Here is an 18,914-nt window from a genome sequence, read left to right as displayed (position 1 = left end):
TGTTCTAGAACCCCCTCCACCCCTGCCCCTTTGTTTGCAGGCTGACATCTGCCCCATCACAATAAACTGTCAGCTTCTTGCATGTGAACGAAGGAACCGGCCCAACCCGGGGTTCCAGGCCTTTCCCGGGTCCCTTCCAGGTTTGCCTGGTTGCGAGCATCCACCCATCTCGAGGCCAGGCAGTGCGTTCCCAAGGATGCTCGGCCCTCTCCCAACCCGCGGCCTCCTCCCCTCTCCCCTGCTGCTGCTGCTGCCGCGAAAACCAGGAGAAGTGGAATGCTTACGGCGAAGCGCCGCGCGGTCGCGGCGGCACTGGGCATGCTCGGCACCCAGGGCAGGTTTGGGCGGCGGGGCGGACGCTTCCTCACTAGCCGGGCGCCCGAGCCGGCCGCTGAGGCATAGGTGGAGGCTGAGGCTGCCGCGCGCCGCGGGAGGAGCCTCGCCTTCGGCGGCGGCGGCGGCGGCGGCGGCACAGGTGGCGCGGGCCGCGCGCGGGGCGCAGCACGCGAGCGCTCGGCGCCGGGCGCCGCGGCGGCCCCAGGCTCGCGCCCGCGGCGGCAGCCGGCCGAGCGGAGCGGCGGGCGCGGCGGCGGCGGCGGCGGCGGCGCCCGGAGCCCCGAGGAGCCTGGAGGAGCCCGGAGCCCGTGGAGCCCGCGGAGCCCGCGGAGCCGGGCAGGGGGCGCTGCGCTTGCCGCGCTCGGAGGGGCTGCCAGGCCGGGCACCGCGCACTCGCGTCGGGAGCCGCCTTTCCCCCGCGGCGCTCGTCCGTGCTCCCCGCCAGCATCGCCTGTCCCGCGGCCGCGCTCAGACAACAAAAGCGGAAGATGCTGCAGTTGGGCAAGGTCAGGACCTTGCCCTGAAGCCGGGCGGCGGCGCGCACGCCTTTTCCCGGACTGAGGAGCTGTCGCTGGTAGCGGGTGCATGTTCTCCAGGAAGCAGTCGGGCGCCGCGCCGTTGGGTGAGTTGCTTTCGCTGGGCTGCTGGGGCCAGGCGCATCCTCCTCGTCGGCGCTGTCCTCCTCCTCGTCCTCCTCCTCCTCGCCGCCGGTGGGGGTTGGTCCTCTGCTCCCGGCCGGCTGGCGGCTACTGCGCGGTCCTGCCAGCCGGGGGAGGACCGCGATCGCGCCCCGTCCCCTCTCGGAAGACAGCTCTGCTTGGAATGGGGACCGGGTTAGTGCCTTTCTTGGAGCGGTTAGCAAGTGGCTTCTTGCGTGCTCCCCCTCCCTGCCACCCCTCTCCCCCGGAGGAAGCGTATATAGGGCAACACCAACAATACTGCTCCCCGCCACCTTCAAGAACATACCCGTTGCCTTCATGACGTCCCTAATATACAGAGAAGACGGGGTGGGGGTGGGGAGGACTTTCCTCTAGTCTTTTGCCCTTATGTTCAATGTCATTACGATGTTTGGCTAGAAGAAAATGGAAATACTTAGTTATATGCGTCCATGGCCGTTTCTTCTGTCTCCCGCTGCTTGCCAGACCCAGAGCCCCTTTGGTCTATATTTAGCGGTTTCAGAGGAAGCCTTTTCAGCTCGATTCACAGGTTTCGGGGGCTTCTGCGTCCTGACAATAGATAGCGAGGCTCTGGAAAGCGCCTCCTGAAACCCAGGTTTGGAACGCTGTGCATGTGTGTGGGAGATTGCGATGCGATATTTGGGTGATCGGTAATTAATGGCTGAAAGCAAAGCTGCTTTTCTTTTTCGCCGACCTTCCTCTTATTATGGTGTGTAATGTGTTTTCATCGATTGCTGCTCAGCTGCTTCGAGCCACTACGTTCAGAATTAAATCACTGGAGAGGTGGTGCAGCCTCCCTGGTCGTGTGGTAGGAAAACAGTCTTAGCGATTTTTGGGGGGTGTGTATATGTGTGTGTGTATGTGTGTGTGTGTGTGTGTGTTTCCAACAAAGAACAGCTACTTCCAAAATGTCTAAAGTTGTGTTGAGATGTAAATGGAGGGGAAGTGAAGGGTGTGGAAATACGGAAAAAGAGGGGCAGGTTGTGGTTCCAAGATGTTTTGTTCCCCTTGTGTGCTTTGGTTGAACTGATCTGATTTGCTTTGGCCCTGAAAGGTGTTGTTAACATGCATGCCTAATGTTATCAAGCAAATAGGTTGGTGTAGAAAAGGAATATGTTGTAAGCATACTGTCGGGCCTGACATGCATCGATTTTTCACTTTTTGGAACTATGTGACCAATATTTTAAGATGCTTGCAATTTTCTGCAACGACTTCCATGAAAATAGGGAGGTGGTCAAACTACCCAAGAGTTCTCTCATTGTGCATCTTTCCATCAGAAGCTTGGCGTCCGGTGGTAGTCCAGTTCATCTTTTTGCAGTTAGTAATTCACCTACAGGATTAAAAGGCTTTCAAGCTGCACCACTTCTAAAATCCCATGGAGAAGTGTTTGATATGACTCATGTAGAATTACAGGGATGAACCTGTGCATGATTTTGGGGGCTCATGCTGTGAGAATGAACAGGCATCCTCAAATAGGGACTGGATGCTCTAAACTGCCCTAAATTCTTTGCCATATGCAGAATCCATTTTTAATGTTTCGGGGGAAATGGTGAGTGGCATCGTTACGGCTCTGCGGGTCACAGGATCTCAGGACTTGAATGAAGATGCTTGCATTTGGAGTTAGATGGTGAAATTTGGGGGGCCTGTAATTACACAAGTAACAAGTCTCAGCGTTGCAGGAAGACTAGCAAGCTCTCTAGGGCTTGAGTTAACCGAACAGTGTGATTAACTCTACCTGTATTGTGTTAGTTGCACCTTATTCACAATTAGAAAACTTTCCAAGAGTGCTTTGAACACACTGTTGTGCTCCCTGCATTGTTTTAATATAAAATTTCTTTGAAAAAGAAGCAATAAGTGAGGTAGATGTTCCTTTCTCTTTTTTCTCCCTTTTGAGTCTACTGTTCGGTTTTAAACATGACTCTTAAAGGACGAGTAGTTATTGTTCTGTGCTTATGTGTGAGCGCAGAGAGCAGCCGAAGAGCATGAGCAAAACTATATGGGTTGTATATGTGAGTTTTGTGTTATATTGTGGATTGAAAGTGATAGTACCTGATTGAATGGCAATTGTAGTAAGTACATGAGGTTGTTGCTCTAATAAAATTGTCATAGTCTTGCGGAAAGGAGTTATTTAATTTGGTGAATGTTTGTGTAGTTGTACAACCTCATCATTATAGATGTCACTAATGTTTTCATTGTTTGTAATAAAAGTCATGCACTGTCAAATTACGATATTTCCATCAACTTCACATCTTCCACAGGAGAACACAAGCCAAGTTTTTCTCCCAGTGAAATGGTTCATCAGGGAGAAAATGAAATTCAAATGAAATTAGTTGGAAAATGCAATTTATAGTTTTGTTAAATAATTTCTAAGGATAATGTCACTTTCATAATGACCTTTGAAATTAAAAATGAAGTTATCGTATTCTCAAATATAACATTACTTTTGACATATAATTGAAAATGCAGTGCTCTCCTGAAAATATTATAGAACTTGTTACTTCCCGTGGTGCTTTATCAAAGTTCTCTTTTATAGGTATGCATTTATGTGGGATTGTTGGTGAGTTCTCTAGAGTAATTTCATCAGGTTTTCCTTATGTAGGAAAACAGTAAAACTACATTTAAAACCATTTATTATAATTTGTCCATAAAGTCAGGTATTCTTTGTATGGACCATTGTATCTCGTTGTAACAAGCCAGTTGGACTAAAGTGGGAACTGTTGCATTGTGAACTGCCAAAAATGTTTTTTTTCCTTTTCTTTTTCTAGCCACAGAAGATTTGAACACCCATTTATGATTGTTTCTCTGTAGGAACATTATTTTTACTTCTGTAGTGGGGAATTAGTGAGGCTAGTCTACTCTTCCTGAAAGGTGTTTTTTTTTTAATAAAGATTTTTATTTTAGAAGATGCCACATAGTTGAGAGATTTAAAGTGGACCACTGAATTCAGAGAGTGAATTACCTCTGAATGAGCATTGAGAGCATGAATACCAAGAGAAGTCAGGCAGATATTTTTAAATTCAGGACTGCCATGGAAGGTGTGGTACAAGGGGTCTTTGCTGGCTGATTCACAGGTCAGAAATACGTTTTCCAGCCACATTCTTTGATTGGCTTCCATGATGGCTTTCATCATCCATATTCCAAAGGTGTTCTCAGGACTTTGATGGCTTTGTGATAAGTGTTATGTGGATGTGGGCGAAAAGTTACTTTGAGTGGGAACAGTTCACGATACTTGTTGCTGGCTTCAGGTTTATCTGATTATATGCCAAAGCAACAGCTTTTTGTATTAATGTAAAATATTAAATGTGTCATAGATAAATAGTTTCTATCACATTGTCTGCCAGTCTAGCCCCCTGATTTTTTTTTTAAAGATTTATTTATTTATTTATTCAACAGAGACAGAGACAGCCAGCAGGAGAGGGAACACAAGCAGGGGGAGTGGGAGAGGAAGAAGCAGGCTCATAGTGGAGGAGCCTGATGTGGGGCTCGATTCCATAACGCCGGGATCACGCCCTGAGCCGAAGGCAGACGCTTAACCGCTGTGCCACCCAGGCGCCCCCAGTCTAGCCCCCTGATTAATACACTGCCTGGTTGGGTTTCATGAATCTAATTATGTTCACAAACAGTACCTCTAACACAGGAAATTCACAGAAATATTTTATCACACTGTGCTTTTAGTCCATTAAAAATATTAAGACTCATAACAAAAATGTGTAGTGATGACCCTTCCAGTTGTTTATCTTTTGATCACATAGCTGTTAAGTATGATCTCAAGGTCCATATCACAGTTAATTGATTTGTAGGAAACGTCTCAGCTATATTAGGATATTGGAGTTACACTCTATATCAATTAGTTTCTGACAAATTGCAAACAGTACTTCCTAGAAGCTTTTCATCTTAGACACATATTCGCATGTATCCCTTGGTGAGGTTCCTGAAAAGTTATCTGTAAAATGAATTACATCTATTGAAACTTACTATTATGTTATTGTCATTTCATGTCAGAAATATATTTCTAGAGGAAACAGTTGGGCTCCGACCTATAATGAATATGTGTGTGTGTGTGTGTATGTGTGTGTGTAATACATATCCTGTATATTATATGTAAAATGCATGCCTAAATAATTAAATATGTTTATATTATAGTGTAATGCTATTTGGGATTCTCCTTTGCGTAGGTGTAGATAGAGATGTGGAGAGAGTGCTAGCTTTGGGTGGATCCCAGCTCTGTCTCTTTGTAGCTGTGTCCTTGGCCATTTATATGATACTTAGAATTTCGCTCAGTTTTTTTTTTCCAGCTGTACAATGGGTACAAAAGGAAAGGACAGAACATCTGAAGAGATTGATTTCAGGATAAAGTAACTAAGAGCATAAATGGCTTGTAAATTATAAACATTTATACAAACACAGGAGATACATATCTGCATATTAAGAGGGATACTTATGCTTCATTTATGTATTACTAAATATGTTATATAGGCCTCCACCCTCTCTAACAAAGGCTAGTAATGGATGTATTCTCTCCCTACTCCTAGTGTAATATTACTTTATTATGTAGATTTGCATATAAAGTATATCAGGTTTTCTAGTCTGCAACATACCAGTCCTTTACATATTAAAATATATATTAGTTAAGCTAAAAGAGAAGTAAATTATATCTCTCAGCACCATTATTAAAAAAAAAAAAAAGATTCTAGGGGCACCTGGCTGGCTCAGTCGGTTAAGTGTCTGCCTTTGGGTCATGTCATGATCCCATGGTCCTAGGATGGAGCCCCGCATTGAGCCCCACATCGAGCCCTGCACTGGGCTCCCTACTCAACAGGGAGCCTGCTTCTCCCTCCTCTCCCTCTGCTTCTCCCCCCAGCTTGTGCTCTTTCTCTCTCTTGCTCACTCTCTCTCTTTCTCAAATAAATAAATAAAATCTCAAAAATATTGAAAAGATTCTAATCAGAGTCAGAAATTATAAAACTTTGATATTCTCTATTAGTGTTATTCACCTGATTAATATCACATTTTCTACAAGATTCATACAAAGAATATTATAGACAGTGGAAGAAACATGACTTCCCTTTTGATGAGGTCACATTTTAAAACATGTGCTCTGTTGGGAACCACAGGGCGTGAATCCCATCGTAATATCATTGTAACAAAAAAGAAACCTTAAAAGGCTAAATTTATTATGTAAAGAGAAGACCCAATCCCTCCATTAAAATCAACTTTTTGAAATAAAAGTGTGTGCACTGGTACCTTTTTGACAATAAATGGTGATTTTCACTTGTTACCTAACTCTGAGTACCTTCGGTCAGGTGCCCAGCTCCTCCGGGTTTGGTCATGCCCAGCTCCTACAAAGGAGAACCGTGATCTTTAGCAACATAATTTTTACAAAAATAGTGTTTGGATATATCTTAGAATATGTTACAGAATGTGACCTGTGTAACAAGAGACTAATTTATCTTAAGTCAGAAAAACATTTTGACAATAAATACGGTTATTTATATTCAAATTTATGTGTTGTTGTGGGAACTGCCAATTATAAGTTACCAGAGTAAAATACATGTTATAATAAAAGACCTTTCTGTTTTTTGGCTCAAAGTAAGTGGTGAGCCAATTATGTTTGGTTAAATAAATATAAGTGTCAAAATTTCTACAAATTTTGCATGATAACGTATTACTAAATGGGATGCTTAATTTGTTTAATTCTGTCATTGAAATTAGCTAATACATTTATCCTGCATAGGTAAGGGCTAGAGTTTTCTCATTAATAACATTTTTTTGCTTAATAGATGCGATTATCACAGCTGTCTTTAGAAAGCTGATACATAGGTATAAATTAAGAAAAATGCATTTTGTACACATGTTTTATATAGCTTATTCTGGTTTTGGAGGTTTCAAGTAATCTTACAATGCTTATTATAATCTTTCTTCCTTTAAATATGCAACAACATAAATCACAAAAAAGGCATACATTTATATTAAACTATAAAATGTGCCAAAATGTGGATTTTGGTGTCCTTAGGAAACACAATAAATATCATCCCAGAACCCTTATAGTTTCTGAAAAAAGTTGGTATTTTGAAAAAAAAAAAAAAAGTAAAGAAGCAGCCACCATGGGTGAAATAATATTGATTAGATGTAGCTTGATGTCATGCCAGATGACATCCCAGGACCTTGGCCTTCTCCCTTCCTCTCTCCCCACAGGGACAGAGCTGTCTCTAAGCTCTAGAGCCTAGCCTTGCCTTTCTGCAGGAAGGTAGATCTCTGGAGGAAGAAGGAAGGAACTAGCCAAGATGTTTCCTTTATTTTTCAGAATCAGAGAAAGCGAAGGGTTGAAGAGAGGCCAAAGTGCTACATGAATTAAGTTCCCTTTACCTGGAAAAATATCAGAAGTAGGCAAGAAGTGTTCCTCATTGACGTGGTTTATAAAGAATGTTGGCTGTAGAATTCTGGATATAATAGCTCCACAGTATTTTGCTTAGAAGTTGAGCTCTTTAAATATTTTATGGTATTTTGACACTATATCAGGAATTATCAGGGGAGTGTCTAATGCCCTGGCTGATTTATAGAGAGTGTGGTCCATGAAATTCAGCTGATTTATGTATTGCCAACTTTAAAATAACTCATTCTCCGTGTTGCCTCCCTACTCTCTACGTTAGACATTGACTGCCAATAATTGGATGGCCTTGTAAGTGGTGAGAATTGGGCATAAAAGGGACAGTGTCATAATCTGACTTCCCAAACCATATATAAATAATGATCCGTGCAAGCTGTTATCTACAGCACTTTCTACCTCAGTGTAGATAATTAGAGGTTGGTTGGCATTTAATGTTTTAACTTTGAATAGGAGCAAAAATGGACACAGTCAAGAAAGAAGAAAAAAGTGAATTTCTAAGTAAACGTGATGTTTTATTTGACTCCGAGCATGACTGCTCAACCTTAAAAAAGCTCACTTCTTAAAATAAATTTCATTCTTCTCTCTCAAATATTTTGTTTGGACTCTCAAACATTAGAGTAAGCTAGCAGTCATTACCTTCAGAAATGCAATAATTTAATTTCCAGGAAGAGCAACTTCTTTGGCAGCAAACCAAGTCTTCCAAATACAGAAAAGCCAAAATTCAGTCTCTTGTCTCTAACACAGTCCTCACTGGTGCTGACTCTGGTGTGTTTTTGTTTGTTTGTTTGTTTTTTGTTTCTTTGGAGTTTTTTTGTTTTTGTTTTTGTTTTTTTGAGTCACTGGATAAGGAGGTGGAGAAGAGCTCCAGAAAAGCAGAAAGGTGAAATGGGCATCATCTGAAAAGTCTGAGACAGTAGAAATCATGTCATGTTTACCCAGGTCATGGAAGGTGGTGCAGGAAGCCTGGGACTTGTAGTGTGTAGATCAGGCTGTTTGGTTTGAGTTGGGTTGCAAAGGCGAAATAACGTTAAGTCCACCATAGGTGCATAAATATATTATGACATCTCTATCCAAAGGAACATACAGTTAGGACTTATCTCTTCCAAGAAAGTGGGAAGTGTTCATGATACTGGAGGTTACAAAGGTTAAGCAGAAAACTATATTGAATATGATACCCAGCACACATACCCATACACGCACCCATACAAACAGAAGAACATAGTGTTAATGACAAGGTTTCAAGTGTTTTGCTCTTTGTGTATTATCTGCCCACCAAATACATAATTGTGTGTTACGTGATACAACATTACACAGAAAAAAAAGCATGCCTCTAAATTTTGAGAAGAATATTATATTTTTGCTTTGGGATAAATTTCATTACTTAAATTAGCTGAATGCCTGACTGAAATTAACAACATGCATCCTTTGAGTGTATATTGTATATATCCTATTCAGTGCTACAGCTAGATTTTCTCTGTTTTTAAATTTAAGAGATGTATTGAGTAGGTTTAGCAAGTTGGTGTCTTCTTGAGAACTGCACAGCATATTAGTGAAATATTTTCTCTTTCCTGAATAATGTTTTATTCTTTTTTTGTTTTCAAAAGTAATGCACGATCATTAAAAATTTGAAAATACAGGAATGATGAAAGGAAGCTAAAGTTCATGCATGATCTCAAGTCTCAGAAATGACTCTATTTTTAGTAGAAATGCTAAGCCATATACATTTTTTTAAATTTAGAAGATACCTCATATTCTGTTTTGTTACTGTTTAACATGTAAAGTGGCTTTTTTCATATAATTTGTATTCATTTTTAGTGTCTGTTTTCCATACCTTTATGTAACATCATTTACTTAAATAACTTCCTATTTTGGGAGATTGATGGCATTTTCATTTTTAGGTGGGATATATGATGCTGTAATTAAAGCTAAGTAGTTTTCATCAGACTATTTTCTGTAGATTACTTCATAGACCTGGATGTTTTCAAGGCTGTTGACAATGTTGTCAGTTTGTCCTGCAGAGAGGTTACATAATTTACATTTCTTTCCGAAAGAGAGGAGTGTACCAATTTCCCAGTGATTTCAACAACTGGGTATTATAATTAAAAAAAAGACAAAACCCAGGCATTCCATTCCAGTTAGGGGGAAAGTTGTGTTTTCCTGTGATTTAATTTTCTTCTCCGTGAATATGGCTGAGGTTAAATATTACATAAGTTTATAATGCACTCATAATTCTTTTGTGAATTGTCTCTTTGTATCTTCTGCCTGTTTCTCAGTTGGTTTATGCCTCATTTCTTTTTGATTTCTATTATTTGTCTAAGGTAGTTATATTACCCTTTGCTATGTTTGATCAGTTTATTTCTCATTTTATTCTTATTTTTAAAACATAATTCTAAAGCTTATAGTTAAATGTATTCCTTTTTCCTGGGGGGAGGGAGGGCCTTCTTTAAGGGAGCATTCTTTTGTTCCCTGATTTTCTGTGTCTCAGTAGTAAATATGGCAATGGAGCAAATGGTGGTGGGAGTATTTAATAGTTGTATCCTGACTTGATTGAGTTCATATCTCAACTTTTCCTTTTTTTTTTTTTTTTTTTTTAGCAAGTGGGTAAGTTACTATTGAGTGTCAATATTGATAAAGGGGAGATAATTCCTGTGTTTTCAGGTTGTTTTGAAGGTGGATTAAGAGACTGTGGATCTTGGAGTGCCTGGGAAGGGCTCAGTCAGGTAAGCCTCCGACTCTTGGTTTCAGCTCAGGTCATGATTTCAGGGTGGCGATATTGAGCCCCGTGTCAGGCTCCGTTTTTAGCGTGGAGTCTGCTTGAGATTCTTTCCCTCTCCCTCCACCTCTGCCCCTTACCCCACTTGCACATGTGCATGCCCTTTCTCTCTAAAATAAATAAATCTTAAAAAAAAAAAAAAGAGAGAAACTATGGATCTTACCTACATAGCAGAGAACGTAGTGTATTTGTGAACCTCAAACACCTTCGCTACTTCTACTGTTAAGTCATGAAGATGACATATCTTATTTTGGCCTTTGCTTTCTCCACATGAAACATAATTATACACCTGCACAGGCTCAGGGACCTATGTGTGACAGGCCAGCTGTTTGCCACACTCTGGGGCTCACAGGTGGAAGCTCTGTGCGTGTACTATAGTCAGCCTCCGTGTGGCCTCGAGGAAGTATGTTTCAAGTTGTTTGGGAAGAGTAAGTTAGGATGTCATTCTTAGCCAAATATATGATTTTCTGTTTCACAGATCCAATATAGATATATATATATATTTCTTTTTTAAAAAGATTATTTATTTTAGAGAGAGAGAAGAGAGAGAGCACAGGGGGAGGGACAGAGGGAGAAGAGAGAGAGAGAATTCTCAAGCACATTCCCCACTCAGCACAGAGCTCCATGCAGGGCTTCATCTCAGGACACTGAGATCATGACCTGAGCTGAAATCAAGAGTCAGATGGTTAACTGACTGAGCCACCCAGGTGCCCCCATACATATATTTCTATATCATATCCTATGTGTACCCCCTAGGTACATCGTGTACCTATGTCTCTGGTCCATGGATCACATGGGACCATGCATCTCTCCACCCCCACTCCATACTGGTCATCTGTCTTTTTATCATTGATCCTTAAATCCTAGGACAATAATTGGTGCATAGTAAATACTCCGTTAATCATTATGGGCCATGTGTACATTCTTGTTTTCATTGTCAAAACTGGTTCATGAACGAGGGCTTGTTTGGTTGCATTTTGGGTACTGGGCACTGTGGCATTCTGGAGGGAACACTGAATTAGGATTCTGAATTCTGGGATCCAAATCACGAAATCATTTGCTTTCTCTTGTGACCTTGTACCTGGACCTGTTTTGTCATTTGCTTGTTAGGATCAATCAACATTTACAGTATTTTTGTGATTGTGATATGATAATAAATGTAAAAATTCTTTGGGAAGCATTGTCGTAACAGGCATTTAAGTATAAAATAGATTCCCTGAAATTTGTGGTGTGCTTCAAAAGCAAGGTTTTTTGTTTTGTTTTGTTTTGTTTTTTTGATAAGCTGGAGTCAAAAGATTTTCTTGTCTGTAAAACTAAATCTCTGACCTCCATTATTAATATGGTTATGAAATGCTCAATCCCCTAATGGTTGTAAAGATACTGCTACATTCCATGCCATTGGGTATCTCTTAGAGGAGGATTTCTCTTTTATCCATCACTGGAAGTAATTCCTATTATTTTCTTATACCACTTCAAAAATTGTGTCATACCAAATTGGCTCAAAAAAAGTTCTCTCTCTCTTTGTTATTTTTTGCACAGATATGTGCTGCTTAAAAGAGTAGTAAAAATGAAGCCCTATTGTTCCTCTGGGATTGAAGTCTGTAGAAATGTCCCCAGAATATTATTTTTTCTCCTGGTGGGCTGCCGAGTCTGGCGCCTGGAAGGCTTTATCAGAACAGTTTTAGAAGTGTGAACTGTAGCTGGCTTCCATTTTTTGAGCATATTTCCTTAAATACTTTTGAACAAAATTTCAGAGAATTCTTATCACTCTAACTGTAGGCTGCCAATAGGAAGAAATCGTGTGTAAAGTTATGAAAAAAGCTTTAATTTGTTCCCTATTCTCAAAACTTTTGAAGGAAGTGCAGAAGGGAAGTTCGTATCCCCTCAGTGAGTGTGTTACACAGTGAGGAATAAAGTTTTAGGGACTCAAGCAGAGATGTTAATCATGGTATTGCTTGTGCTTATAGCAATTTCAGAGACAGTTCTATTTTTTTTTTTTTTTTAATTTAGCTTAGGGCAGGCTGTGTAATGAATTGTACAATTATTCTGTGTTTCTTGTTGTAGCAGTTGAGAGGTTCATGGGGTGCTCGTAGCTTGTACATGTGAACCCCTGAGGGGCAAGAGGATTTGGGGCAAGAGGAACCTGACCCTTGGGGAAAGTGACTCTTAGGTGACATCCCTCCTTGGTCCACAAATATGGATGGTGGAGACAGAAGACTGTGTTCTGGTGACTCTGATAGAGGGGTAAGGGGTTAGTAACGCCTGAGAAGAAGTGTGGAGATTTTAAGAAGTGAGAGGGAGCAGGAAGCTTAAACTAGTTTTGGCAACAGGATGTTTTGATGGGCTGGCCAGCTGGTCATTGATGAATCCTTTCAGTCAACAAACTGGGCTGAGTATGAATCGCGAAGAAGCAATATGTTTTAAAGAGTAGCAAATGGCAGGCTCCTCCAGGGCCAGACGATCGCCCCCCCCCCCCCCCACGTTGGAGGGGATGAGCCATTTTCTCCGGTTGAAGAGCTGATGCTGCATCTGCCCTGTTCCGACTTGGATTTCGAGCTCAGGTTGCCACACCCCCTGATTTCCTGTCACTTCTCTGAAATCCTTCCCTCCCTTCTGTGTGCCAACTCTGTTAAAATGCATTCTGTAATTGCGACTAAGACTCAAGATCTTTCAGTACCAAACATAAATACTTTACATTTTCACAGTGAAATAATACGAGTTTATGTGGCTTCCCGGTGGCTTGTCAGAATATGCATTTTCTACCAGTGGTTATACCTCCAGAATGGCAGGTGAGCGCTGCAAGTGGGAGAGAGCAGGGTGACAGCCTGATGAAGTGCTATCTTGCGTTGAACAGGGTGTGGGAGGAAATATAAGCAAAGCTATTCCTTTGAGCTTTGTAGCATGTTAGTCATTACAAGTGCTTCCCCATATTTTATCTTTTGAAAGTATGGCTGAGAATTTTGAAAACAATGTAACAGATTTTGGAACCAATAGTAGATTTTGTCATTTTTTGCTTGTTCTCCGAAGCTCCTTAGGTGATATTCATTGGAGTTTGAGTATACATGCTGTTCCTTGCAGTTTTTTACCATGTGAGCTAATTGAGATGTGGCAGATTCAGGATTTGGTGGCTAGGAGAGTTTTTATTTTTTATTTTTTTTTTAGCTCTGACCCGAAGAAGATGCTTTTGAACGCAGAGTTATTTTCGGTTTCTTTCACCGTTCTTCATGCTTACACAGCTATGTTTGGTGCCCTTGCTTGTTCTTCTTCTTCCTTTTTAGAGCGAATCGCTTTGTGGACTGTGAGGGATAACGCTGTTTCCTGTTTGGTGTACCTGATTAGTTTTCAATATGTATGCCCATGATTTACATTAAAAGGCTGCCTGTATACTGTAGGCGTAATTTCAGTGTTTCTGCTTCATAGTTTTCCCTGTTACCCATGTGTTTACCGCTCATGAATCTTTGAAGATGGGTATCATTAGGTGTTTGGGAAAAGGTAGGAGTGCTTCTCCGTGCATTATGAGGCAGGACAGTGCAGGCAGGTGGGTCATCCTGGTGTATGCAGGTGGCGCCCAACCCTTGGCACTGATTCTGGTCGCGCGTGGAAAAGTGTGCTGTCATCATGTTAAGAAGCTAAGCTGCACGTGCATATTAAGCTAAAAAATTCAGATGCAGTGTGAGGTTTCGGGTGTTGTGATACGCAGACGTGTACGGTATTACAGAGGATATCGTGATGTCCGAATTCGTGAAGCTGCTTGTGGTGCAGCAGGAGGAGATGGTGGAACATTTTGACAGCGGGTCTGTAGGCTGCTCTGCAGCCCTGAGTATGCACCGTGGCGTACATATTACCTAAGTACAAACGTAAGAACATGCCACGTTCCTCTCCATCATAGAAGTTAGGGAAAATGTCCAATGGCTTGTCTGTTGTGATGGGGGAAGGACTTCACTAAATGAAAAGACTACACAGGCAGTCTTTGCCCAGGCTGCCATAACAAAATACCGTGAACTGAAGGGCTTAAACAATACACATTTATTTCTCATGCTCCTGGAGGCTGGAAGCCCAAGATCAAGATGCCTGCTGATTCGGTTCCTGTGAGAGCTCTCTTCCTGGCTTGTAGATGACCGCTGTCTTTCTGGGTCTTCACATGGCATTTCCTTGTGCATGTATCTTTCTGTCTTCCTCTTCTCATAAGATCTCTAATCCCTCCAGGAGGACTCATATCATGACCTAATCTAACTCAATTACCTCCAAAGCCCCAGCTCTAAATATCATCACGTTAAAAGAGTAGGCCTTCAACATATGCATTTTGTGGGGACCCAAACTTTCTATCCGTAACAGTGACCACAGGGTAAAACCAGCAAGGTTCCAGTGCCCAGGAAGGACCACCTCTGATGGTAGATTTGGGGTGTTTGATAATGAAATAGTCTCTAAGTGAATGGGAATCACTGACTGTTAATTGGGGTCATTATTTAAAGTCTGGTAAAGGATTTTTTTTTAGTTCACTTTAAGTGTTTTTCTTTGATTTATAAATTATAGAATGTGACACATGGAACAGTATGCTAGATAGAATACCTGGATACAAATTTGCATATTTACTAACATACGGCATTCCAAAAGTCTTTTTTATAATATTTTTAAAAATTACATGGATGGTCCTCACCTTGGTTGAACCTTTCACTTCTTATCATCTTCACTCTTAAAAATGCTGATCCCAGCCCCTATCACCTCTCACCAAGATTTCTGTAGCAGGCCGCTGGCTGGCCACCCTGCCTTTCCTGTGCTTCTTTGAAGTACATCACCACGGTCACCTGAGTGGCTCAGTCGGTTAAGCATCTGCCTTCAGCTCAGGTCATGATCCCCGGGGTCCTGGGATCAATCCTGTTGGGCTCCCTGTTGAACGGGGAGTCTGCTTCTCCCTCTCCCTTTGCCTCCCGCTCCCCCTGCTTATGCTCTCTCTCTCAAATAAATAAATACAGTCTTTTAAAAAAATACATAAATGAAGTTCATCTCCACAGCAGCCGGAGAGCTCCCTCTGTATCCACTCGCATCTTGCCTTTTTGCTTAGAACCCTGGCAATGATACACAGAAAAAAGTTCAACTCCTTCCTGTAGTAACTCACCTACATCCTCTCCCACTGGTTTATTGGGCGACAGCCCCTTGGGCTATCTTGCTGTCTCTAGTACACATCTCTCTAAAGCTGATCCTCTCTCAAGTTTCTCACCTAATACTTACCCTGTTTTATTTTCTTCCCAACATGTAAGAGAATAGGAAATCATCTCATTTATTTATCAGTTTGCAAGTTTATTTTCCCGTCTTCCCCTATTAGAATGAAACCTCTTTGAAGGTTGGTCATTAAAAAGACTTTGAAATTCATCCTGTACTGATATAGTAAAAGTAGGAACTCACCAGGATTAATGCCTACCTGGCTTCAAGTAGATATCTTATGCAGGGTAAATTTTTAATATGCAACAATCATTGAATCATATCACAGATAGATGTTGAAATGGGAAGACAAGAGAGAAGACAGATCATCTATCACTGAATGAATGTCAGAGACCAATATGATGATTAGTTAGGAAGAGCTGATGCGTTTCCATGTGCGGATCTAATACAATGCTTTCACCTACCAGGTCAGCTGTCATGTGATTTCCTGGCTTTCTCTGTTTTTCAAAGGCAGATTGTCTCCTAGTAAATGGAATATAAATATGCCAGGAATTTTGTGGCAGGAGGACATTTACTTTTTCATGGAACAATATTCATCTTAAAGCAGAGAATATGAAACACGGGAATGTTTAGATAGAGGAGAACTATCAGGATATTCGTTTGTCAAGACATTATCTTAGGGGAAAGTATTGATTGATGAATGTAGGCAAAAATGGGAAAAATGATCATATATGATTATCAGAAGTAGATTTGTTTTCTTGTGGTGCCTGGGTGGCTCAGTCGGTTAAGTGTCTGCCTTGATTCAGGTCATGGTCCTGGGATCCTGCAATCCAGTCCCATGTCAGCCTCTCAGCTCAGTGGGGAGCCTGCTTCTCCCTCTCCCCCCTGCTCATGCTCTCTCTCTCTCTCTCTCACTGTCTCTCTCTTTTTTTTCAAATAAATAAAATCTTTAAAAGTAGATGTATTTTCTCAGGGTGAATTTATATTACATTCCCCATTATATGTAAATTGAAGATAATACCTATGATTTGGAATATTGTCAACTGAGAGAAAAGTAAATTAAATTATGAAGACATTATCTAAATGTTACTCTTGGCATAAGCCCTTGAATGATATATGTTGGAAATTTTGTGACTTTTTTACTAAAGAATACATGTTAAAATGTCATGAATATGAATTTTTTAAAGCTGCTACATATTAAAATATCAGAAGCCAATTTATGTGACTTCAAGAGTGATAATTTCATAATTGCGTATTTACTCTTATTTCATCTCATATAGGAAATGTCTGTACCTTGGAGTTATTAACAGAAAAATAAGTTTTTACTTTTATAAACTTCTGTGTCTCATGTTTGGACCCTGCTACCACAAAATCCCCTTTTTATTTAAATTAGCTATGCCTTTAGTCAAATTATAATTTTGAAAATATAAAGCCTCCACATAGAAAATTAGCTTAAAGTTATTAAAGTAGGGTCATCAGATTGAGGAGGTTCCTCTTAACTAACAAGAGTATTTTAAAGTTTTTTTTTTTAATGTTTAAATTGTTACTACCCACTTAAGCAAAAATATGGATTCAGTTGTTTCTTATTGTATTGGCTACTTATGTCTGCACGTTTAGCTTTTGAATCTGTCTGTAAATCATGTCTGAAAGTAACTGACACGGTTTAGCCTTGGAGAGCAGTTTGGGGGTTTGTAACCAAAAAGGTGTCATCTGCGTGCTTGCCTAGATACTGGTCTCCTCTGGAGCTCAGTGGAAGTGGCATTCCGGCTCCTTCTTACATGTTTACCTGTGGACATTCAGCATGCTAATAATTTCAGCTTTTGGTTTTGAGTCTTATTCAGGGAGAGAAATGGTACCTTCACCTGATTGTTTACACGCCTTGAGAAGGGTTTTATTTATGAGTCATCCTGGGAAGTCCAGGACTACATTGCCGTATCCTTGAGAGTATTGGGTAGAACCATGTGAAATTGCTGATGTGCAACTTTCTTTGACCTCCAAAAATGGCAATTTAAACCTAATCATTAATCTCATTAATTGAGGAGCTAATTAATAATTGCAAAATAACATGTATACTTTTTTCCTCTGCCATTCACCATTTAGTAGGTTAATAACAAATAAGAGATTCAAATTCTCTTGTGTTTTCAAGTACTAGGGGAGATGTGCCAACACTTGGGTCATGGGGGAAACCACTGATTGGATTAAAGTTGGCAGGGCTGGAAAGAATTAACTTAAATCCCGGAGAAATTTACAGAACCGTCAGCGGGTGTGTTTGGCCCTGGGGAGTGGGATACAGGCTGTCACTTTCTGCCTTAGACAGTTACTGTTATCTTCATCAGCGATTGTACCTCCTCTGGGTTTTTTGTTGTTCTTGTTGTTTTTATTTTGGTTGTTGTTTTGTTCAGGCTAGCTCTAAGCTTGTAGTTTTGGATTTTAAGCTATATAGGATTTATTTTTTTATAACATAAGTTAATGTTCTAATATTTTCATGAGACTCTTTTCGAAGTTTCAACGATTTTTTGTTCTTGAACTTTAAAATGTCATATGATCATTCTAAATTATGTTAGAATTCATGTAAAAATGCCGTTGATTTATATAATTGAAGCTCCTGAGTCTTGTCCAAATGTTTACTTCAAACTGGATATGCTGGTAATACTAAATTGAGGGCATTAAAATATAATTTAGTTTCCAAGAATATAAGTAAGCAATTTATAAAAATTGTCAATTAAAAAAATCCATCTTATACACTCGGTATGATGGCTTGAAAATGGCTCTTGATGTTTGTGACTTCATTCCTAAAACCTACAGTCCCAGTCTAATCATGTGAGAAACATCAGGCAAATCCCAAATGAGGGACATTGTACAAAATATCTAGTTCAGTTTTCTTTAGAACTTTCAAGGTCATCAAAAACAGGGAAAATCTGAGACAATGGTCAGAGCCAAGAGGAGCCCAGGGAGACATTAGACTAAACTTGGTATGGTGTCCCGGATGGGATCCTGGAATAGTAAAAGGATGTTAGGGAAAAATTAAGTAAATCTGAATAAAGTATAGGCTTTCGTTAATAATAATGTATCAATACTGGCTAATTAGTTGTAACAAATATACTAATGTAAGATAATCGTAATAGGGGAAATCAGGTGTGGATGGTATATGGGAATTCTTCCTACTGTCTTTGCAATTTTTTTGTAAACCTAAAATGATCCTAAAACAAAATGGTTGTTTTTCAAATCTAATTTTTAACACTGTAAGTTTTTAAAATGCCTGCTCAAAGATTTCAGTAAAGGAAAGAATGATTTTTTTGATTTTAATAGGCTTGGACGATGTCCTAATATTCTGAAATTGTTATTCAGATTGATTTATTAACTATGAAATAGTAAATCATAAAATATTTTTTATCATCTATGTTGTGGATTTATGGTTAAGGTGAGGGAATTTCTCAAAATTACAGAAAAAATAAAAAAGAAAAGTTTTTATTTGATAACGGCTTACAGTCATGTGATATGGGTAACACAAATTGGCAAAATTTCTTGCTTAATGTATTTTGTTTAGTTTATGGCTTTTATAGGAGCTAAGGGCATTGTC

At 40.4% G+C, this 18,914-nt stretch overlaps 1 protein-coding gene across 1 annotated transcript in view; it reads left to right on the top strand.

Annotated features, from left to right (window-relative positions):
* Positions 1-696: 696 nt before the first annotated feature.
* CTNND2 (catenin delta 2) overlaps positions 697-18,914 on the top strand; it is an 885,151-nt gene continuing 866,933 nt past the window's right edge. The window contains exon 1 of the mRNA XM_044386968.3: positions 697-958. Within this exon, the coding sequence (XP_044242903.3) occupies positions 922-958 (37 nt within the window). The 5' untranslated portion in view covers positions 697-921. The remainder of the gene's footprint in view (positions 959-18,914) is intronic.

This window comes from Ursus arctos, unplaced genomic scaffold, assembly GCF_023065955.2.
Source record: "Ursus arctos isolate Adak ecotype North America unplaced genomic scaffold, UrsArc2.0 scaffold_15, whole genome shotgun sequence".
Classification (NCBI taxonomy): domain Eukaryota; kingdom Metazoa; phylum Chordata; class Mammalia; order Carnivora; family Ursidae; genus Ursus; species Ursus arctos.
This window is presented reverse-complemented; position numbering and strand designations above follow the sequence as displayed.